Source organism: Pomacea canaliculata, linkage group LG4 (assembly GCF_003073045.1).
Source record: "Pomacea canaliculata isolate SZHN2017 linkage group LG4, ASM307304v1, whole genome shotgun sequence".
Taxonomy (NCBI): Eukaryota; Metazoa; Mollusca; class Gastropoda; order Architaenioglossa; family Ampullariidae; genus Pomacea; species Pomacea canaliculata.
In genome coordinates, this window is record NC_037593.1 from 29,951,893 (window position 1) to 29,976,666 (window position 24,774).

At 34.6% G+C, this 24,774-nt stretch overlaps 4 protein-coding genes across 6 annotated transcripts in view; 2 read left to right on the forward strand and 2 right to left on the reverse strand.

Moving 5' to 3' along the window:
• Positions 1-1,790, reverse strand: part of LOC112562011 (oxysterol-binding protein 1-like) — a 42,327-nt gene extending 40,537 nt beyond the window's left edge. For all 3 annotated transcript variants that reach the window (XM_025234961.1, XM_025234962.1, XM_025234960.1), the window contains exon 1: positions 1,556-1,790. In XM_025234961.1, the coding sequence (XP_025090746.1) occupies positions 1,556-1,674 (119 nt within the window). In that variant the 5' untranslated portion in view covers positions 1,675-1,790. The remainder of the gene's footprint in view (positions 1-1,555) is intronic.
• A 178-nt stretch (positions 1,791-1,968) lies between these two features.
• LOC112562020 (mitotic-spindle organizing protein 2-like) lies at positions 1,969-4,297 on the forward strand. Its single transcript, XM_025234981.1, has 3 exons — positions 1,969-2,133; positions 2,760-2,895; positions 3,406-4,297. The coding sequence occupies exons 2-3, from the start codon at positions 2,768-2,770 to the stop codon at positions 3,659-3,661; spliced, it is 384 nt and encodes a 127-aa protein (XP_025090766.1). The 5' UTR covers positions 1,969-2,133; positions 2,760-2,767; the 3' UTR covers positions 3,662-4,297.
• Positions 4,298-5,143: 846 nt separating this feature from the next.
• On the reverse strand, positions 5,144-19,152 carry LOC112562014 (Meckel syndrome type 1 protein homolog). Its single transcript, XM_025234968.1, has 20 exons — positions 19,149-19,152; positions 18,303-18,390; positions 16,833-16,989; positions 16,434-16,516; positions 15,785-15,854; positions 15,408-15,514; positions 14,978-15,109; positions 14,257-14,387; positions 13,790-13,835; positions 12,696-12,789; positions 12,287-12,329; positions 11,689-11,751; positions 11,188-11,258; positions 10,720-10,798; positions 9,996-10,103; positions 9,426-9,559; positions 8,598-8,680; positions 7,900-7,959; positions 7,584-7,621; positions 5,144-6,586 (listed from the first exon to the last, which is right to left on the reverse strand). The coding sequence occupies exons 2-20, from the start codon at positions 18,377-18,379 to the stop codon at positions 6,498-6,500; spliced, it is 1,665 nt and encodes a 554-aa protein (XP_025090753.1). The 5' UTR covers positions 18,380-18,390; positions 19,149-19,152; the 3' UTR covers positions 5,144-6,497.
• LOC112562006 (nuclear receptor corepressor 2-like) overlaps positions 18,550-24,774 on the forward strand; it is an 81,152-nt gene continuing 74,927 nt past the window's right edge. Inside the window, exon 1 of the mRNA XM_025234942.1 lies at positions 18,550-18,612. Within this exon, the coding sequence (XP_025090727.1) occupies positions 18,587-18,612 (26 nt within the window). The 5' untranslated portion in view covers positions 18,550-18,586. The remainder of the gene's footprint in view (positions 18,613-24,774) is intronic.

A 24,774-nucleotide genomic window follows, 5' to 3' on the forward strand; every position in this document is an offset into this window, starting at 1 on the left:
TAGAGAGAATAAGACCAGCATGCAGAAGTTCATAATTGACAACGAACATGAGATTTGTATTTTTCATTGAAACATAAAAGAAACAGTAAAGATCATAGAGTGAGGTATTAGAGCTCCTCTCCCTCACCCCCTTATCTTCCCAAATCTTTTAAAAGGAGTATGGTACCCATTCTAAAACTGGGTTAACTAGGGGAAGTGTGCTGCATCATGAAGATAATAAACCAGCTTTTGGGATTAAATGTAATTACTTAAATCAAGATAAACAGAGCAATATTTTTTTAGGTTTTCATGAAACACAAACATCACAACCAAAACCTTTGATATATCTGAAGCAAAATCACCAACAGACTCCAAAGTGTTATGAAATGGATATAGTTTTACATTCTGCTAAATGGAAGGGAGAGATGATGACTATATTATGCTGTCATAACAATAAAAAATGTGTCTCAATATTATAAAATGTAAAAATCTCATTGCCTCACAGTCTTTACGGTTGTAAATTAAAGAGGTAGTTAAGCATCTAGGGCACAGATTATGGAAGGGAAAGCGCAACCCACACAACCTTTAACCTTTCCTGGCAGATTAAGTTCACTGTGGGGTAGACAATGGGAGTAAGCCAGCCAATGGCCCAAGCTAGTCTTACAATCGTCTGCTCTTACTGAATCCAACAGCCACACAACTAAGAAATCCCTCTAAATTATAGTTTTCTTGAGCTATGGAAAACTTCTCTTAGTCCCTGCACCTATTTAAATGCTAGCTAGTTTTAGCTAACCAAGACCCAACAAAAACATGTATTGCATGCATATGGTTGATCCACACTAAATGTTACAATTTCCAGCACTACCTTGAGACAAACTTATGGTAAATGGGCCAGGTGGCAAAACTAAACTGTATTTTACACTGCAGCCTGGCTTTAACTTAATGGGAAAGACTGAACTGCATACTGAACTAAGAGCTAAATTATCAAACAACTGATTCTTTAACACTGATTTTCTGTTCACTGAAGTGAATCAGAGGCATCTGCTTGGTATGATAATAAATCTGGGCTGTAACGGCATAAGAATAATGTTGGTTGTTTAAGGCTATTTTAAATAATGATGTCATTGAAGCATCACTTTAAAGCGCATATACAGGAAAATCCGGAAATACTAACTTTCCGTGCATGACACTGCTAGTGACAATGCAAAAATTAGTAGTAACATATAGTGTAGAAATATGGTGATAGTCAAGCGCTCGGATCAAATGATGCGTATAGTCTGACATTTTGTTATACAGATATAACGCTGATGTAATTTTCTAGTGTTTTAATTCATGGAACAAGGTTTAAATGACGATAAGCTGCATGAAAACTTCATTAATGCCGGCTCTTGTTTTAACGAAACAAATTTGACTGGCAGTTCCAATATCTAGACCAGTGATCCAACTGCGAAACAATGAGGGACAGTTGCGATAAGCCATCTCTTTACTGAGGATATTTTGCGTGTTAAGTCTGCTGGCAGCTTAAAAGATAATGATGAAAAAGCGGTATACAGTTTCAAAAAGATAACAAGGGCACCTGTAATACGAAAGCAGCCCATTCTGTAGGACAAACCACCGCTTCTGATATCCTTTTAAGTAGTTGGTCCACTTGTACAACCAGCCCTTGTACATAGACTGGTGTTTGGAATCCGACATGGTTTTTTGTACAAAGTACGTAAGTTAAGCGAGACAAAATCGTTCCATTCGTTACGTTTGTTGGACAGCTTGGCCAAAATGGCTGGGCGAAACGTCACACCATATATTTTATCATGACGACTTCCTGTTGACCGTTCAAGAAATAGTTACAACTAACATGGCTGCTTAGCAACTCACGTCATTATATTTCGAATGTACTTTTCGTGTTATGTGAAAGCAAAAGTAAATTGACATTATCGTAAGTACTTCAGGCAAAATAGTGGTTCAAAATTATGACCCATTCAGAATGCGGAATAATATAAAAGTGAAGGTGAAGGTCAGGGGAGTAGGCGCGGTGTTTGCTGTTATGTCGAGGAATATAAAGCTTCAAACTTTTAAAAATTTGATTATCTCTTGGTTATGATCATCAGTTATATTTCTTTTACTCAAATTCATACAAGATAGTTATAAAGCATCTTGGTAAGTGCAATTATTCCATTAATTTAGGTCTTATTATCAAGATAATTAAAATCTTTGTCCTGACACTGGAACATGTATGTCAAAATGACTTACTAACAAATGCGAAACAAGCCCAGTGGGTCATTATCGCTTGGGAAGTGTGCTCAGTTAACCCTGCCCCCCCCCCAAAAAAGTGCTAGTTTTAACGTGAGGCAAGTGTTGCATTGCAGAAAAACAAACACACGCGATCTTACAACTAAAACTATTTGTCCTTGGTTAAACAACTAGATTGCCATGGATACAATTTCAAATACATATTCTGCATACAGGTATTTCACAAAATTTGCCTAAATTCAATAATTTTACTTTCAGGACCTGTTCTGATATGGACAAAATGTAGTACTAACTGTAGTATGGTTGTAATGATATTGAAAATCATATTTAACAAATATATGTGGGATTTATCCATCCGAGTGGATCCCACCTTTGTAGGTGATAAGGATAACGTTATAAATGCTCATCCTGTTATTACTCCACAGAAAATGACTTTTCAGTTTTGAGGAATTGATGTTATTTTCCAACCGCCCATGCCTTCCCACCTAATATCAGTAGTTACATTCTTTTAAGCATCTGTATTGCATGCACAGCTGTAACTATGACAAGTGAGCAGAAAGAAGTGTTGAGATTCCAGATACGAAGCAAGAATGTCCTGACACAAGACGAAGCAGAGCTTTTTGAACTTACTCAGCTTGCTGGAATAACCATGGACCCCAGTGTATTCAAGTAAGTTATTACTAGAGTACATTCATGTTTAATGTTTCTTATCTATTTTTATCATGTACATATTCAACTGTTAACATTGAAATTTAAAATAAAAAAGTGTGATTGCATTCATGCTTTAAGCTGTATCGACAACAGTTGGTGGTAGGCTTTATGCAGACTTTTTCATTTCTCTCTCTGAATAGTTGTAGACATTAATTCATGCTCACTTTGTCCTCTTGCCAAACCAGTATGGCCAGTTGTGACAATTTGTGTTATCACATTCAACAGATTCTTTATTCTGTTACTTTATAAACGATAAAAAAAATGTGTACAGTTAGAAGGCCTCTAGTCTCAGACATTTCACCTTGCTGGACTGTAAGCTGCAGATTTAACATTAATAGTGATAGATGCTTCATTAAACTTAAGCCCTTGAAGATCATAAACAATTTTGGTGCACAACCTCACATCAAGAATGCTAATATCCTGCCACGTAAGATTCTAAATTTCATTTCATTCTCTTTCCAATTAAAGAATCATACTGGACTTGCTGAAGCTAAATGTAGACCCCACAGCTATTCTTCACATGTTAAAGCTCATGTGTGATCCTCAACAACAAAAGGCTGCAGTTGACACCCAGGACTTTATAACTTCATCAGCACCAACCTTTGTGTCATCACATACCACTACACAGAGCCGAAGTCACAAACTGCGGTCTACCAACATCAACAAAGGCCAACAGCCAACCTCAAGTAGTTCATCTTCACGTTTGAAAGACTATCGCCGCTGAGGTCTTAGCAGTTTGTGTGCAGGTGTGTGAATGTGTTCATTTATGCATGATTTATAAATGTGTACCTCCTTATATGAACATCATAGCTTTTGGAGGTGTGTTCCACAGATTTGAAATGTGGCAGCCATCTTAGTATTGTAGTATTACAAGAATATTAATATTTGTTACATGTTTTTAAAATAAATGACATGTATGGATTTATTCATTTTTTATTTTCTCATTGCAAAATGATCTTATCTGACAGTGACACATATAAAAACTTATTTTAAAACTCATTTGAACTCTTATGTTTAATGCATTAATTTTTGTTTACATACATGTACATGTTTAACAGATTATATCACGTTGTATGAAAATGTTTATTATATACATTCAATTACAAATGATAAATCTATCTTTTGTGACTTAGTACATTTTAGCTTATGTGTGCTTTTATCTCTTTTTAAGGAAGTTGATTGTATTATATTTTTTTGTTTTAGAAAATTAATGAAGGCCAAAAATATGTAAATAGATTGAACTAAATGAGTGATGATAAATAAATGATAGATGACATAGAAATGAAGACATCTGTTCACATTAGTGTTCTTTGCAGAAGCAGCTGCATCGATTAAAAAAAATAAAGCAATCTTTCTCTCTCGTGTGTGTGGTTAAATACTGTGCACATATGCAGATCCACGTTGTCCAATCTTAACCAAAGTTTGCAGGTGTGCTCTTTAGTCTATGAGAAAGTTGTTGACTTTATGATTTGTGTAGTTTTTCTATACAGCATCTTTAGTTTTATCTTGATGATACCGTTCATAAGATGCTATTCGTGGCTCCAAATTTAAAAAAAAAAAAAAAAAATCTACATATTGACAGCGTTATTTAAGAGGAAGGGATGTGCTTTAGTCCATAGAACTGCAATCTTTATCTTCACTGGAGTGGTTTACTTCTTCCCATGCTGTCTTTTGAACTAACCTGCGATTGCATTGAGTGTGAACATCGTTACAGGTCTAGAACATTCTAACATTTTTGCGTATACATGTGAGTTGCTTTATTTTCAGTGTAGCTTGTTCTGTATTTAGTTGTACATGCATGAAAGGTAACTGGTTGCTGCTAGATAGTTCATTTCATAGCGTATATACACCAATGAAAATAGGTTTCTTGCAGACATTTATGAAATGTATTTGCTATGCAACACTTGGCACCAAAAAAAAAAAAAAGTTCAAGTAGATAGAAAGACCAAACATGCTGGTTTTGCGTGATAGTGGAAACAGGTAACTCAGTGGTTAGAGCACCAGTCTCTGAAAGTGGGGGTGCACCAGTTCAATACCCGTATGATGCAGGGAACTTCTCCCTCTGACCCAACTGTCAGGTACAGGTACCTGGCTCTAACGTTGCGATAGATAAAGTAGCGAGAAAGAGATAACCCCCCTTGCAAAAAGCTGGCCCTGAAAAAATATTAAGTCACTCTTTGCTCCTCATTGACTTTCAAAAAAAAAAAAGTTTGGGGATAACCTTTACTTTGCATCACAATCAAATACTGAATCTCTTGAATATGTATATCCATACACATATATTAGTACACAGGCAAACAGACACACCTAGTATGCTAACGCAAAAACATGCACATACATTGCAGTATATCCAGTTTGCAAACACAAAAAGTATTGACACATCCATTCAACTTTCATATCAAAAAGAAAAAGCGAACAGTTAAAAAGAAACATAATGGCAAGCATTTTAAAACCATTCTTGATATGCCAATCACTTCAGTCACCAGAAACATGATTATGTGTTTAACACACTGCAAGTTCATCTTCCAAGAGGGATGGAACATTTGTTCTGCTTTATACAGCTGCCACAATTTTAATACAAATCACTTTCTTCGAACATGTGATGGTACATGTAAAAAGTGTACAAGACAGATTATAATAATAGATGCGTGATTTATATGGCGCATGTTCTCAGCATTTGAGACAAGGAGACATGGACAGCAAATGAAGGATGGAAAGAGAAATAATTGTGCAGAAAAGTAACAAAAGACAAGTACAGAAGACGCAAAGAGGGACCAGGGAACAAATAATAAGGATGGAGAGTATCATAAATCTGCAGAGGAATACAAGCAGGTAGACTAGTCAAAAGACTACAACTATTAACAACTCATTAACAGACGAAAAAAGTGAAAGAAAGGGTTAGAAAATGGATGAGCAATTTGTTGATTGGTGTGAGGAGTAATGCACATGAAAAGATGTTTTTAGTGCATATTTAAAGGATTTGGCAGTGAGTAGGTGGAAGATATGAAAGGGAAAGAGAGTTTCACAACACAGTAATTAAAAATCTGGTGACCATATGTTGTTATGGATTGTGATGGACTGCTTTATATATTGTGTTTACCACCTTGCCGATGTGCATACATGTACCATTTGCGATCCAAAAGTTATTTGTTCGGAAGACTGATTTATATGTCGACGGCAGTTCTGAGATTGAAATAACAGTTTTTCCATTAGGTTTGATTTTGGCCAAAGGACCATCAAAAGATAGATGAACAGCTAGATTTAATCCAATTATGCAATAGAAATGGGGAGAGGGGAGCCAATGTAATCACTTTATAATTCTACACCAGAAGAATGAAAACATGGAGAAAATATAAAACAACAAAAAGAATAGGGTAATCATAGGTTTCAGTGTCATTATGTCAACAGCTGCTTTGTGACAGGGAATTGTCTCTGTACAACTGATAAAAACCTTGGTTATTTTCAGAAATGCTTACAGCATCTCTGATTCCCTTCTTCTGCTGTCAGGATGGGGAAATATGCATTCCCAAAACTGGAAAAAGATGAGGAAGTTGCCCAAATTAGGTTTGCTTCTTGATGTCTTTTAAAAGTTCTCTGCTTGCTGCCTCTCGTGCTTGCATCATCTTCAAACGGGCACGTTTGAAGGCATCTGAATAAAGCACCATTACAAATTATGTAAGAATGCAGGTGATAGTAGTTATTACTTTTCTGAGAGGGGTAGGATTGGGACAATGAAAACTTGTGCTTATTTACAAAATTTGTTTAAACAAAACTACTTCTGCAACTTTCACATCTGTGAACATTTGGATATGAAACTTAACACCATGGTTTTATAAAAATCAGTAAACTAGAATGATAATAGGATGCAATGTTAGTGCAAAAGCATGTTCAGTTGAAACCCCATTATTTCATACACCTCATAAAGTTAAAGAGCATTTCTTAAACTATAAACCATTTCATTCAGCATGGATCTTCATTTTCATGATCAAGTAGACAAGCAATATATATTCCTTATATGTGTAAAAACTGATCTCAAAATTCCATAAAAAGTTTTCCTCATTCTATCAGAAAAAGAAGTGCACTAAATACTTCAGATTAAAATAAAATTACGATATATAAACGCTTGCTCATTTAAATGTGTCTTTTTGACGTGCGATATAAATCCATGTCAAAATTAGTAATCAGTGAGATTATTTCAACAGCTACCTTAAGATTGACCTTTTTTGGCAAAGTGGGATTAAAAAACTATAAACTAGGGGTTTGAGCTATAAGGCAAAATTTGTCAAAGGGAGGGAATTCACACACACAGGCTGTGTTTATAGGCTGTGTCCATTATCAGTCTTGTCCTCCTTGCAGTTATTAAAAAAATGGAGATGACTAGGCAACAAAATATTTTCAAAATCTTTGCTAAAGGCTGCAACCTTCTAACTGCTCAATATGTGTTTGGATCTGTTTATAGATTGTTGGTTGATACAAAGATAGTATTTAGTATCTTTGGTTGATATTTCAAATACAATTATTTCAGATTTTAAAAACTGCAAGATAAACATTTACAACAAATTCCTCTCAACTATCCTGCTACCCATTCAGTTGCACTTGTACTCTGTATTGTAAAACTTGTACAAAATCAAATGCTCTTAACTCACCCAGCACATTTGTAATATTGGCTTGCATTGTTGAAATTCTGCATCAAAAGAGAAAAGAAAACCTTTTGATATAGTTTCAATTTACAAGACAGGTTTAAAAAAAATCTGACTTAAAATATTATACTTCAATGCTGCTCATGTAGAATAAAATGAGCTTAAATAATGCAGAACAGGCGTCCAACAACCGACACCAACTCAGCCCAATATTACCAACAGGTAAAATTCAACTGTTTAAAATATTAAAGTGTAATAAATTCATTTTAATTATTATTTTTATTGCAAAAATGACACTAAAAAAAAAAAAAAGAAATTATACCCAAGTGACTCCACAATAGAACCTGCCGTTCTTTTGCTTGCCCTTTGCTCCATGAATTTTCTGAAAATAAAAGAAATCTCAGTGATGACTGGTAATCCTGTCTCCCTTTTAATGCAAATCACCACAGCTAGCTCTTTTGATGAAATGTAGAAGGATGGGTATGTAATATCTATTTCGAAATCTGTCACACATTATAATTATTAATGTGCTGTCTTAACATCTCAAGAAAAACATACACATAAAGCTAATGATAGATGCATCTTTATACGTATGTATCAGTGATGACCAACCTTTTCTTGCCCAAAGACTGCACTGGAGCATACAAGAGCTCGCGGGCCAAAACATGGTGGTTTTGCCAGAATTATGACATTAAAAATAAAATTACGTTGTGCCTGGTTAAAATAAGCAGGCTGGATATGGCCCGCAAGCAATAGGTTGGGCACTCCTGATGTACAGCTACACATAATTCAAATAAATTCATTTAACTGTAAAGTTTTTACTGCCATCATGTTAACTATGTGTGAAATGCCTGAAATACTATTAGCTTTGGCAAAATGTGGATGGATATGGTGCATATAATGAGCAAAGAAAATTAGGGACACTTCCTTTTTTATCCAAATGGTTCCACAGTTTTTAAATAAGTGAGAATATTAGGAATGGATTGTAAACAAAAAACAACAGAACAATAAGCAACTTGCCTTGATTGCATCATGATATTGATCTTGGCTGTCACACTGCCCGTGGTCTCAGTCCTAAAGCCAAACTTGCTAAGATGGTGGCCCTGACAATAAAATGCATATATAATGATAATGATAAATGCAAAATTTGTAAAACGCATATTCGCACTCCTAAGGAGCATGCTTTTAGTACCTAAGAACGAGACATGGACAGCATATGAGGGAAAGAAAAACAAACAAATAAGACATGAACTAAGAGAGAATAAACAACAGTACTATCGATGAGGAAAAACAAGTACAGAAAATGCAAAGAGGAACCAAATAACAAGAACTGAGAGAATCAAGACCTCGCTGGGCGGAACATTTCGGAGAAATACTGAACCGGTCACCACTAACAACCACTTTGGACATTGCCCCAGCCTCTGAACAGCTCCAAGTGAACACCAATTCACTACCATCATCCAGCAGCTGTATAAGGACTCGACATGCCAGGTGATACACAACAGGAAGCTGACTGACACCTTAATGGGAAATCACCTGATAATAAGTTGACATTTACAAAGTTTGTGATATCTTTTTGTTTGTAATGCAGCAGTTTGTGAGAACGCTTTTTTACAACAGTTCGCTCATACTGCTTTTTAGTTTCCATCGATTATATTCAGTTGGATTTCAGTTGTTCCTGGGACAGATACTTGGTAGCTGAAAACGGTCCCTTCCAAAGTTGCAACTAAGGCATGATCTAATAAGCAGTTTAAACCCCAAAGCTTCTAGAACTTAAGAGTTCTGTTTATCTGTAATGTCTTGAAAAATAGGCAAATGTATCTAGAGATTTTCCATCATAAAACAGACCTCGAAAGTGGCAGGTGCAACAACATAAGTAGGATCTTCAAGTTCTGGTGTGCCTCCAGTGAAAAACCTTCGAAGCTGAGACACTGTAGATTTTCCAAGAGGTCGCCAGCAGTCTTTTGTGATTGTGTAAGACCCTGAAATGTGAGCAAGACTGAGGAAGTTATAAAAAAGTACATAATAAATGAACAACAAAAATATTCTTGCATGAAGATGGCTTTTATTACTTATTCCAGTGACATCTATAATCTGTAGTCTGATTTCTATCAAAACATAATATTTTTCATGGTCTCTATTTATCATTTGTGGCTATTTCTGGCTTTTTAAGAAAATTACTTTGTAAAATAAAAATTTCTTAAACAGCCTATCATTTTTAGAAAATTAGTTTCTTTATTTAATATTGCACACACAGAATTGAAAGAGTTACAAGAACTTTTGGACCATTCCTGTAGCATTCTTGCTGAACGGCCCCCTTACTTTCACAATTTAAAAAAAATTACAGATATGGATATATTGCATAATTATTGCCCACTGGATCTAGATGAAGGTGTTCAAAGATATTGCTCCTGGCACCTGGGTTTGCTGGAAGATGGATATATGTATACCCTTCATGGTAGAAGCGATGCCAAGAATCAATTGATAGAACCTCTATCAGAAGCAGTGGAAACCGTAACATTTCATCTGCAAATTAATACACAAATTATTGCACAAAACCACACAGTTACCTGCAGTAGCAAATAGTTTCTTTAATGAATATAATCAGTTTATTAATACCATCTGTGAGCAAACCAGCACAAATGTACATTGTCTTTGCCCAAAATATTTACATTTGTTATGTGTCCTTTCTACATTTACTTCGGTGATCCCCTTTATATACATTATTATATTTGCTTGTATATTAAGTCATTATGTTTGCCATTTTCTGTATAGTTATATATTTGTTTTCCCTTGTGCTGTTATTTTTGCTTTTAAATTAAAAAATATATATATATTCCTCTCACACATAAAATATTATTTCAGTATTTCAGCTGAGTCTCTTAAAGCCTGCAAACAATTGTTCTTTTATTCATTCCTTTGTATGACCATTATTAGCCCATCTATGCCAGTACTATTACTAGAAATTTGGGGGATTGGACAGATGTAATGGTAGACAAGGGTCACCAGAGAGATTATTTTTTAACAGTGGTAAGCAATGTGTGCATGGTAACAAATACAAGAAATCTATGAATATGCGCTTTCACAATCCTTATAGTGAAAAGACTATTTAATACCAGTAATATAGCAGACACACACTGACCTGGGTTTGTGAGACTTGTGGCACTCCTCTTGAAGTACAGCTCAACGTTAAAAGGAAAACTAAAATAAGCCACTTCATCCTGTAAATACAGCAAACAAACAAAAAATCCTGTTTTTACCCTCATTAGTAGAAAGATTTTTGAGACTGAAATAATTAACTCAATACTATCTATAAACTCCTTCTCTTATTTTGCTTATCATTGAACACAACTTGTTAACACAAATCACAATTTAATATATTATCTGATAGTATCAGAAGTGTTAATAATTTTTATCAAAACTATTTTCAGTCATGTAACTGTTCAGTTAATGGTACGCCCCTCATAATGCTTGACAGCAATGTTAACAGTTCAAAGTTCCTTTGCAAAGACTTTAATTTTTACTCTATATTCTCTGAGGAAAGGATCAAATATAAAAAATATAACACATGACTTTGGGTGACTCTTATTTTTAAATAAATGTTCTTTACCCTGCCAACGGTCTTTGTGGCACAGGTCTGTGTGACCCATGACAACTGTTGATCCCGATCAGCATACCAATCTGTCACAGAAGAGTTTCTTAAGTTTGAGTACATGTTCTATTTATAGTGGCCTATTACATTGCACTTTATAATGGCCTATTTCACGGCAAATGTTTAAGCCAGAAAACATGTCTTTAAATTACAAGCATAAAAAATAAGCATTAGACCTGTCTTGGCATCTACCTACAGATAAAAAGATACATAAAGCTTCTCAAAAACCACCAGTTCTGTTAACAATTAAGAGATAAAATAAAGGTTATTATACCACTATATATTCCCCATATTCAAACCAAAGTTAAAACTATAACAGCTATTGTGTATGCTGCTATGGTCACCAGTGACAATTATTTTCAATACTGCTATAAACCCTAAAATATTTTAAATATATTTATGTTAGATATCTTAAATTTTAAGATGCTTAAAATTTTTAATTTATTTTTCTTTTCTAACCTTTTGGGAGGTCCACAAAAAAATGAAGGTAAATATTGTCCATCTCAAATCCCTGTGCTGATACTGGACAAAGAAAAAATAATCTGAGCACTTAGATGCTTAGTGGTTCTTAATAATTTAAAAAACACTAACTAAAACTTTGTACATAACAACAAATGCATCTATGAGCACAACCATTTGAAAAATTGTGTAGAACGAAGACAATACTATGACCAGAATAAATTTCTCTCCAGAGAACTTCTTTTCTTCTTGTTCATTGCATAAAAATGTGTAAAGACAAGGAAGACAAAAACAATGGTCAGAAAGTGATGACAAAAGACAAGACAGTCAATAACTTTCTCATATTTTATATGTGAAGATTTTGTCTTATTCTATGGTTACCCAATAACCTCCATAAATTTTAATCTTGTTTTTATTTTAAATTGCATTTCTATGCCACCACATAACTGGTAAAATAATAATAATAAAAATAAGTTAAAGTAAAATAGAAAAAAATAAACTACAGGTTTTTTTAAAACAGCTAAGCCATGGATAAAAGTACTACTTTCACATAAAGCAAATATAAGCTTTCTGTGAGAACTGTTATAAATCTTCTTACCCATTTCTCCATACACAACGAGGCGAAGAACATCTGACTGTGGCTAAAGCAGAATGCAAACTCTTTCAGGTTACAAATGCATAAGAGTTACTGCCAACAGTTACCATATTTTTTATAAACATGGCAGACAAATCCCAACAAGATGTTTTAATTATGTTAAATGACATTCTAAAAATGCTGCAAAAAATTAGCACATAATTAACATAACAGCACAGTTTAACTTCTTATGTCAAAGTGTCAGAAATACTACTGGAACATGTCCATTTTGAAACAAACAAATATTGTGTTAATTTCTTAAAAATAATAGCACCATAAAACTTCTATCTACATTTGTATAATATGATTCATACATATAATTATCTATCTGAAAATCTAAGAAACCAGAATAGAATCAGATGATGAAACTCACTACTTCAAACTCATGACCAACAAGTGCATTCAAGAATTCCCTGTGCCGAGAATAGACCTCTCTGTACATCTTCATCTCCTTATCTTGTTCTGTTCTGTAAAACATAATGATAATGATGCTTGATTACATCCAAATACAATGATTGATTGATTGATGATTGACCCTACTGCTGATGAAGACACATCCGCCCTATTTCTGATCATGCATCAGCATATCAGTTCTCACTCTTGCAGTCTGGCCACAGATAAGGAGTGCCTCTATACAGAACAAATTATGACCACATCTCATTCATTTCATACACTTGATCAGCTCCACTGGCTGTGATGTTGTGTCAATCTGAGGTCACGTAATGCAGTGTACCAATTGTATTTTCAGCTGTATATTGCAGACGCATGAGCAGCTGTAAATCTTGCCTGTAACTGCCCTTGTAGATTAATATTTTGAGGGTTTTCAGAAATTAATATAGGTAAAACAAGAACAACAAATTTAAATTGTCTGCTCAAGAGTGTAGTTGTTTTTTTGTTTTTTTTTGCAAAACAACTTTTTCAAGACTTTTTTCTATGATTCAATCCACAAAATAGTATGCAATCTTAAAAAAGTATTGATGAGGCAGGGGTGGAGTCAGATAAATTGTTTTAAGCAAATGTTTGAAAGAAAGGAGATACAATCTCTGAAAAATACAGCTGATACTATCATCACTTTGCTGTCTTTCTGCTTTTGTGATAGGACAATGATAGTTTTTTGCTCTCTACAACTTCTGATACAGACGAAGGTCATTAGTGTTGATAAACTGGCTCCTATTTTATCTCTGTTGCTCTTATCACTTCAGTTTATCTCCCTTCTTGTGTTTCACCTGCAGATGTCATGTCAGCATTATAAATCCCTCACTATGAAACTGTCAGCTGTAGAACTATATCCAAGTTAGATAAAGGTTTTGTGTCATATTCTCAGATATACTTGCCTAAGAAAATGCTGAATGTAAAGTTATGAAGACTGAAGTCTTTTCACGGAGGTAAAGATCTCCATAGTATTACCGATACCATTCCTTTCATTTGTTTTCTCAATTATAATTATGCCAATAAGGACTGCTGTACCTGTTCATCTCCATGGAAATATGTTCTATGGTGTACTCATATACATCTGTAAAAAAATAAAACAAGACTACAAGAGTCATATTAATTAAGTTATTATTATCCACTTAAAAACATCTGTCAGGCAATTAGGAAAAAAGCAATAATGATGTGCCTAACCCAAGTATCAACATGTATTCAGACAGGAAACATAAGTACAAGATTTGGGGCGTTCTCTAAAACAAAAATGTAGTATATACATATATACATTGGAATATTGTATATACATATACATTGGAACTTACATTGACAGCATAATCCTGTACCTGTTTGGAGGAAAGCTTAAACCCTGGGATTCCAAATGCTTACATCACTTTGTGACATGCAGCATAAGTGACTTTGCAGACTGTATGCTTAGTAAAGTTTATAACCAAAGATGGCCATTGAAGGTGAAAAAATAGGTAAATATGCTGACACAATTAGATCTTTACCTCTGCCTGTTCCAGTTGTCTCAATAACATATGGTTTGCGTCCACGGTTGAAGTCTGGTCTCATGCATAGTACGCCATTTGCAGTAAGCTGTAAACAACACAATTCGTACTCATCGTGCTCTTCAGATGCCCTGAGAAAACCAAAATGAACTGCGATAATTTCAAGAACCCATTTACAGCAAGAATATTTTCTTAATAATTTGTATTTATATTTATATATGATTTATACAGTACATTTTCCTACGTGGAGGCAAGCTCAATGCACTTTACAAAATAGAAAGGGCAGTAGTGATGCTATATGACAGAGACAAGGATCACAATCAGGCAAACGTAAATATCGCCAGGAACATGAGGGAACACAGAGAGAAGGTGGAAAGAGTAACAGGGTAAACTGATTACAGTAGGTTTTTCCTAAAGAGAGAGGTTTTAAGTCGAGACTGGAAAGCGTATAATGTCCCCACTGTATAGGCATTCCAAATACTGGTTTGACACTAAAAACGATGAACGTTATGAATTTAAAGAATTGAATTTTAAAGTCTGTTGAGGACAGATAGCTCCTAAAGCAGGGCATCATGACTGGGTTAATGCACCATCAAAAAATGATGAGATATCAATCTGATGAAACTGTACATCAACAGTGCTAGGAATGTACATAGGTAATGGTGAACATGTAGACTGCTTCATAAAATGTCTAGACATCCTACCCTTTGAGCCATCATACCTCTCCTTGGGACTGAGATCAGCCATGATGTACATCACTTGCATGGGTGGAGGCTCCAAGCGATTTCTGTTCATGAGCTCTTCAGTTGGTTTCTGCTCAACAATGTTTGTTTTAGGGATCACACCAACATCCCTGTAAAGTGAGTCATTTTTGAAAAAGCCTGAAAATATCATCACCACCATCATCATCCTTAGACAAATTCATCATCTTAGAGCATGGAGCCTGAGGCATAGGGATTCATTTGGAGCCTATTTACCATATTAATCAAAAGCCTGGGGCCCCTGACGACTATCAAAAGTATGGTGCCCTAGGTAGGTGCTTCATCTGCCTGCCCCTATGCATGACCCTGATGTAGGTGCTAGATGCACACATATGTGCAAATTCCTCTCTCACATTCACAATACATTAAATGGCATGACTGTTATCTTACTTTTCCTTAAGCTGTCTTCCACCAACTCGTCTACATCGCACGCGTGCCATTTTCTGAGCCAGCTTGCTTGGTTTCTCATTTGCAGAAGTAGTCAAGTAGCAAACACTCTGAGAGTTATAACACCAGAACATTGAGAAATAGGATACGTATTGTAGCTATTCAATTCAAATGCTGTAACTGTGAATAAAACTAGAAAATATTAACTAAACACCTAGCAATAAAAAAAGAATTTTTTTTTAGCTGAATTATCAAATGCTCCATCCTTAAGACTTTGTTATTTTAAAACACCACATCCTCAAACACAGTTATGGACATTTAAATTTACCACTAGTAATGACAACTTTGGAAATAAGAAAACAAAATATAGTAGGGATTACCTCATCCTGAAAAGAGTAATGGTCATGGTCAACATAGGAAAATAGTCTATTAGTAGGACGACCCTTGGCACTGCGAACAGCAGGAAAATAAAATATTTATATTTCAATTGTAGCCAGCATAGTAGCTTTTATCAAATTAATCCACTCTCTGCCTGTAGACTTTGTTCATGCAAAAAACACACAATACAGGGAAGAAGCTACAATGTATTCATGCACATACAAACACAAGATTGAAGAGATTCAAAAACATGCACTAAATATTTGTAACAAATAATGTAACACAAATGAATGTTTTTTAAAATATTCATTACCATACGTTTTGTGCTTTTGTTATGAGATATATATGTTTTAAAGTGGTGACCCGAAGTGAGCTGAATGGCAGCTTCTGCCAGTTGAAAGAGGATATCTGTAACTGATTTATAAATTGCTGGGTTTTTTTTCTATTTTTTTTTTGAAAAAAATACACTACAGAATATTTAATATTCTCCATACTCTGTGTGTGTGTCGGTCCACACACACGTGCACGCAAAACTGATGCTCCATCACTATAAATATTTAAATTCACAATAAGACAGAACATATTTTTGCAAAAACTAAGCAAACATAAGTATCTAAGGTAAATATATATATACATGGCAATCATGCTTACATGATAGCAGTCACTTCTTCATGGTATTTCTTATCTAATACATTGAAGCAGTTTTGCTCATTTCCATACAGCTCCACCTCTCTCTGCCAGAAACAAATTTTCAAATGTGACTTTAAAATTACACATTTTCTGTAAACAAATGTTTAACTCACCATTTCTTAACTCACACTCATATTAGAACAAAAGTCATAGACTAAATGGTGTTCCTAATTAGCATAAAATATCTCAAACATGAAATAATATTCTTTGAATAATTACTCATAAAGTGTCAAGCATTTGTTGCTAAACAGTTTGGGGTTTTTTTTTTTGAGAAAATTTAGCATAATGATTTCCAGGGTAGTAGCTTGCAATCAGTTAGTCTTAATGGTTGTTACTTAGACTTAATGTGCATGTTCTTACTTGGCTAAAGACTTTTTCCTGCCACTGAAAGGTCCGTTCATCATGGTCTTGCAATGCCACTTCATTCATAACAGCCATCTCTAGTTCATCACCCAACTGTTCCAAAGTATTAATACTGCTTGCCATGGTGCTTGAAGTCACTCGGCGCAAATTTACTCTGTCATGTCAAATTATATATATATATGCAGACACACAAACACACATATACATAGACTCTTTTATATACACATATGCGTAACCCAATGTTACAACATATACAAGGATGGATATATTCAAAAAAAGTGTATAGTTTACATAATCATTTAAAATATTGCTAAAATGTTTCGCTGTTTCTGGGAGAAATCATGCACTTTAATCAATGGAATGAAGGAAAAAATAAATGACAAGAATGTTTATAGTGATAAAGAGATAAAGTGAGTGGCAAACATAAACAGAAGAGAGGGTGTGATAGTCAAAGACAAGCAGGCAGACTGATAGGACAGGTGCATGGCAGTCCACGGAGATTGAATTGTGTCAAAGATGTTCATTTTAAGCCTGTGACAAACATTAAAAACCACTTCAACAGCTATTTTACTGTCTGCAACAGATAAAATTGTGAGATACTTTCCTAAGCAAACTAGGAAAAAGCCTGGCATTCTTGGTAGTGTTAAAATAAAGCAATAAACTACAACTCCTAGAGAAGAATGTGTCCTTAGATACTTTTGATACTTATGTTAGAAAGATGCTTTTCATCCACTCATTCATAAAGCTAAGGGAATGCACACTATTCCTCCATTGCCATAAAATTCTGATCAGCATCAACGTGAGAAAATCATTGGCAAACTATAACACAACTTTCTAATAGTAATAAATTCACTAAGATGTTGGTGGAATGACAATGCTGTCCAGATAAAGGTAAGAGATGGTGATTGTGTGTGTTTGAGTGAAAGAGACTGTTTGCATGAGCATGCTGGATTTACAAATAGTTTGCTATTTAATTTAAACTTTAATACTAATAAGTTGGATACATTTCATGTCAAGGAATTTCTAATAATCCCTCTGTTGAACAGCCCCCATCAAATGCTCCTAATTACATAAAGAATAAATAGCTATCCAGTCAGGAAGTGGCCATCATGCTCATTATGTCAGTCTCAAATTAGTTGTACTTTACAAGAGTAAAATGAAAATGGTCTATAATACTAACAGTAGACTTTCAAATAGGACAAGAAATAATGACGATCGGTTTATTTTCAGTCTCGACGACTGGGCAATCATGTACCGCTTCTACTATGCTTAATGTATTGTTGTTTTGTAAATAATTAAGTGGAAGTTATTCAGTGTTAAGCTACAACTGAAGATGATACATGTAGTAACAAGTCTAACTCAGTGGCTGAGCTAAAAAAGTTGTTAGCTTTTTGATGCATCACTATTTATCGCAGTCAATAATTTTAGGTAAATCATAAAACATAGACCTGTTTCAGAACTACTAACCTAATTTTCAAATTCTTGATTGGGTCAGTAGAACGATAGTACGCCGTCCCCACGTCAGGTTCGTATAGGTCGGCCATTTTGTAATAACCTGTAAACAAAGCAGTTCAGCAGTAAAATGTGAATCAAAAGAAACAAAATATAAAGTTGAGATTGCATTTAAATATTAAACAAAATATATTTTGGTATCTGTTTCTAAAGAATATATTTCACTGATAACCTCTAATTATTTTGTAATTAAACATTCAGTGCGTTATTGATTTGATGGCGAACTCTCAAGCACGATAATGTCAGGAAGGCCACCGAACGAAAGGTATGATTTCACTTTATATTCCATGAATTATTTGGTTTAAATGCTTGGAATATATTCATTAACTATTTTAACATACATATGCATAGATTTGCTTGATAAACAACCTGTATGTTGGTGTCATTGCTACTGACCTAGTAAAAAAACTTGACCAATATAGACTGAAAACAAAGCGTCCCGTGTCACGGGCTTTGACTTGGCCTTCTTCTTAGCTTATGTTCTAAGGAACTTGAGTCTTATCATATTTTACCAAAATCTTGAATCTTCGCTGCATTTATATTTATATCATATGATGTTAAAAGATCTGGTTATTTACGGCTCATTTCCATGCCAAGGAAGTAACAATTCATAGACAAGACTGAGAGGGTATCAACATATTTTACATTTTAATTTGGATCGATGGAGCCAAAAATTGTGTTTGCAACTAAACGCTGTTGAAGTGGGGCTGTTTATTCTCCCTTTCTCCTTTACATTACATCATTATTCGTTATCATCTTTGTATGGGAGCATAAAACTCCCCATTTGGGGAGAGTAATTACTTTGCAGTCGTCCACCATAGCCAAGGCCATGTTGTCATTAGTCGGACGAGTTGTCTACCTTCCAGTGTGTTGACAAACTAGACCCAAAACATTTTGTGTAACTACGTGCAATTGTGATCTTTCTGCCCACATTCATACCTTCTTATGCATATTTTGTTGCGTTTTAATTTATACATAGTTTATAATATGTATTAAAAAATTCAAGACATTTACATGTATTTTGGGATCATTTGGGAAGATTTATCCAGTTTCTCAGTTACATAACTTTATTATGAAAGGTGTAACTTTATATTGACAAGTGATACTGGCCTAAAATTTGGTTGAAGACTTCTTTATACATAAACATTTCAGTGAGAACTTTTTAAAAAAATAATTAGTGGTTTAGTAGTTACTAAGCTTTCACTTTGTTTTCCCTCGCCTTTTCAGTTTCTTGTTTTATTAAGCTTGTTTAGTTTAAAAGCTTATAACTTTATATTGACATATTATACAGACCTTAAATTTGGTTGAAGTTTTCTTTATCCATATTTAAAAATTTAAATGAGAACTTAAAAAAAAATATTGAGTAGTTTAATAGTTACCAAGCTTTCAGTTTTTCTTTCATCGTTTTCTCAGTTTCTTGTTTTGGTTATAGACTGTTTACTTCATAAGCTTTTAACCTTTTATTGACAAAAGATATAGAGCTGCAATTTGATTGAGCTTTTCTTCATACAAATTTAAACATTTCTGTGGGAGCTTTGAAAGAAATGTTTCGTTGTTATACCGTATTAAATCAAAACTTCTTAAAATTTAACACAGCGTTTTGCAAAAAAACTCATTAAAAAACAAGCAGATTTTGCAAAATCTTTCCCATGGAAATGTAGATCTGTCTTTTAGGTAACTATTTCAAACAGAATTTTGAGTCTACTCACAAAATTGACAAGGTTGTAAGCTTTTTAAAATGTTTGTTTTGGCACTATTTTGGATTGTTTCCATGGCAACCAATGGCACATCGAGTGCAGTAAAACCATTTTTTGAAACTTCAAGGGCTAAATAGCTGATACAAAAAAATCCGCACTGTCCCGTGAAACAAAAACCTTTTTTTTTTTAACTGGTACTGGGCCTCATGTATCGAATCAGTCGATTTATCCTGTAGCACTGATACCATAACGAATCAGTGCCTTTTTCCAAATGGGGTCTTTATTCTTTCTGATCTATGGTCATGTGTATTGCATGTTGCTATTGTTTACAACCTCTTGCTCAGTCAGTGCTTTCTCTTACAAAAGATGTAATTTTCTTTAAGGAGACTTCTAAAGTTACAAATGACACAGTATTCTCCCTTTACCTTTCATCCGTTTATATGCCTGTCTTAATGCCTGTAAGAAAACTAAGAGGTTTGTATAATGTAGTATTGTATTTAGAATCCATGTGCGCTTTTCATGCATTATAACTGATATGAGAAGAATAAAAGAAAGTTTCTGGTAAATCCATATAAACACAATACATTGTGAAGACGACAATAAAAGTAATGAAAATCTCCCTCCCCAGCAAAGCCACTATTGTGGCCTATCATGCTTAGTGGGTTAAGGGTAAATATAAAAAAAATCTGTGTATGTTTACAGCATTTCTCTGTGTTCTTGTCCTTTTGTGGGTTTCTTGCTTCAGTTTACATTAACTGATAGATCATTTGATGTTATTAAAAACAAGCAAAGTAAAAAAATAATAAGTCCCTGAATGGATCAAGCTAATGGTCATCCAAAGTAAAAGAAATCATAATTTAAAAAATATCAAAATCTGCTTACTTTCCTCAAATGTTTGACAGTGGATTAACCCCTTCTCTTCTAATGGTGTACATAAAGGTGTTTTTTTTTTCTTTCTTTGTTATAAGGAATTGTGGTTTTAGTTTCTCTTTCTTTTTTTGATATGATACTTGTCAACCAGTTGTTCAAGTTGAGCAGACACTACATATTTTGAAGCTGTGCAAAACAAGATATATATTTTTAAAAACCATAATCTTTGGCTTATTCTTCAACTACTTCATTCTGATTTATTTTTTGGGGAGTGGTTGGGTGGGTGGGGTTGTGAGTTGAGGCAATTTACAATGTTCGTTGAGGAAATTTTGGTATAACAGATTGTCACCAGTTTTGACATAACAAAGGTGAGCTTTTTGAATGTGTTGTCTATCTCTTTACTTTTGTTATTCTGCTTATTCAATTTGTGTACAGTTTTCCACATGCAATGCTACAGAAATCAGTGAATCAACATTAAAGCAGAAAAATATTTTCTGGGTTTAGTTAGCCAGATGAAATCCTACTTCTGATGCCTGTACTAAGGCACTGACACTGGATATTCCATTGTTCCTCACCCTTAGCATCTGTTGCCATGGAAACAAGAAGCAGACAGCAGTTAGGTGTTTTTTTTTTGTGTGTTTTTTTTTGTAACGGCCGCCAGCCTTCAGCAAATTAGGTGGCTTTCTGCAAACATTTGTCAGTTTACTACACTGCTAGGGTGTCTTTGACCTTCCATTTTCTTGTACTTGTTCACAAAAATTGAATGAAAGCAGTGTGATCTGGCTTACAACATCAAGTCCAGAGACTAAATTTATTACTGCTAACCTGTCATTGAATGGGTGTTTGGAAAAGTCACAGTGCCACTACAGCTTTTATTGAAGAACTAGAAGTAATCTAGTGGACTTAAACCATTAACTTGCCAGAGGACAGTTGTGGCTTTTCTTCATACTCTGCTTATTTCTTTTTCCTTCATATATATCCCCAAGTGTCATTTTCTTTTTTTTAACTTGAATTTTTTTTTCTTTCATAACACATTGTCTAAGTGCATATTATATTAACCCTTACAGCACAATGTTGGCTTTGCTGGTGAAGCATGGGGAAGGCAATTTGAAAAACTGTTATTGCAAAGTTCAAGCTTTCTCCTGTCCAAGAATTGTATAGATTTCTTGGTCTAATGTTTACCTGAGAGTAGCAGTAATAAAAAAACAAACATAACCCATGGTTGTCTTCACAGTTTTCAGTTACAAGCCGGTCTTTGTAATACTTATATTTTTATGCAGTGCTAACACTGTTAAGGATACAAAATCACTTTCTGCTGACCTTGAAAGTTTGACAATCTGAAAATAATGGTGCAGTTAATATTAGTGGTGGCTGATGCTGTAAAATTCATGTGCATGACAAAAAAGATCCCTTATTTATGTAAAAGAGGTTATGATGGGAAGGGTGGGAGGGTGGATTTGTCATCTGACCTGGGAACCCTTTTCTAAATCACTTCTGCATCTGCAAAGCTTACATCACAGTCTCTTCATAAAAATGTGAATCACCGGTTCCAATTATCATAACTAAATGAGAAAATTGACATTAAAATGCTGTTTGCTTTTTTTTTGCATTCTCATTGTAGCTGAAAAATGCTTATGCTGTATAAGCTTTTAAAAAGCAAAATAGAGTTCATCTAGCAAGGTACAGGAGCCATTGCAGCATACTTTTATAAATAGAATTTTCATTTACTCTGGGGTACAGCTGCTGATTAAAGTGCTCAGTGCTAGATGGAGGTAAAGTATGCTAATACAGATTTGAATGGGGATAGATTTCTTCCTTCATCAAATGTTTTCTCCAGGCAAAGATCATGTTTGTGGAAAGCTTAAAATCATGTCAACAAGCACTCTGGGTGCCTTAGTGACAAGATGGGGAGGACTGTATTTTAGCCATCTGACATTTCACTGGTCACATAAACTGTTGGTGATTGCAAAGATTATAGTCGACAGAGCAAATTTGTAGCCTGCAGCTTTCAGCTATAGGCAAGCAGTGCAAGCCCAGGTTTGACGAACAGAGTGTCATTTGATGTGTTCTGTGAAGTCTTTGTGAGAGAGTGCACCATATTACCATTACAAAGAACTGCAAGGGTGGCTTCATTTTATTTAGGATATATCTGCGCCAGTGGTGTTTTCTTTTGAATTTCTTTCCCAGGAGAGCACTGCAACCCATATCATTTAGATAGCATCCCACTCACTGTTAAACTCTTCTCCAGACCCAGCATGTATAGCATCAAACTCACATTGAAATGATTGCAGCAGACAACCCAAAGCCAGAAGTAACAAAAAATGTTTTTGCTCTCTTTTGATCGTATATTGGGTCTGCCAATGCATAAAGACAGAACAAAGCTTGCTGTTTTAACAGCATTTTTGCAATCACATTACTGTGACAAAAAATGTGATGGCATAAAATTCCACATTGATTACACTCTACACATAACAGAAAACATTACGGTTTTACAGTTTTGTATTTGCTGGAGTTTGCAACATTGGCTAACAGATATAGAACCATGCAGAGGCAAGTGACTGGAAAGTGGCCTGCACCACCTCATCCAATAGCAAATCAGATTTAAGAAAAAAAAATGTATGTAGTCCAAAGGAAAACTCGGGCTTTACCATAAAATGTTGTGATCAGATGCCATCTCGGTGTGATTATACTGATAAAACATGTTGAGAAGTTCATCAAAATCATTAGAAGTCGGGGCAGGGATTTTGTGGAGAAGAGTTAGCTGACTTTAGATGGTGGTTACTGCCCGTAGTCTGGCAGCAAATGTATGTGTAAACTGAAAGCACTCTGTGTCTTCTGTAGGTCGGATTCTAGAAATGACAGATTTTGTTCCTACTTGGTCATTTAACTTTTGGGTATTCTCCTGTTTTTCATTTTAAGAGTTATGTTGCCATCTTGGCTGTCAGAGAAAGATTGCACACATGGATTTTAACACAAATCAACTAAAGTTTAATAGTTGTGCATTTATTTTTTATGCAAGTATATTAGTGGACATTACTTGTGTTTGACTAATTTTGAGGAATTATTTTATTTTATGTCTTTCGAAAATGAGCCAGATATATTTACTGTAGCATCATTTGCCATTACCCTAGGAAGATGGCAGTTGTAGATTTTAACATAGCTTTAAGGATGTGTGGTAATCAGATGTAAGAAATTCTGTTTCAGAATACAAAAATAGCCTGGCTTTAGTTGGGTCTTCACTTTTTATCTTACTAATGAGCTGTTCTTTAAATCCCTGTCCAGAAAGCTTACTTGGCTGGGCTAAAGATATTAGGGACGGATGTTAAATTTTTCCTGTTTAAGGATCTGCTACATGAGCCACATTTACATACTGTATTTGTATTGTTTACAATTCTTTAATCACATTCTTCAAAATAAAATTAAAAAAACTTTGATTACAAGCACCTTCATAACCACATGGAAGTAATTCACATTAAAGTGTTGATTACTTTCACTTACTCCATCCCAAGTATACATGCTCACATTAAGAACACAGACACCATACTAGTGGCCGAATCACAAAACATCTTGAGATTATGATGAGTCTTTGGAATGAGATGAAGTGGAGAAATCACTTGTTCTTTTTAAATCAGTTGATTTCAATGAATCATTAACAGGATTAAGTAGTTTTAAGAAAGAAAGTGTGCTGTAAATCTGTCAGCCAACATCATTTGAAAAATGAATCATCTCCATTCACCTGATTAAAGAATATGACAGTGAAGCCATATCAGATTGTTCGTATTGGATGATCACATTCAGAATATTGTTTAATGCAATTGTGCTGACAAACCCTACAAGTTTTACTGGCTTTTACCTGTGTT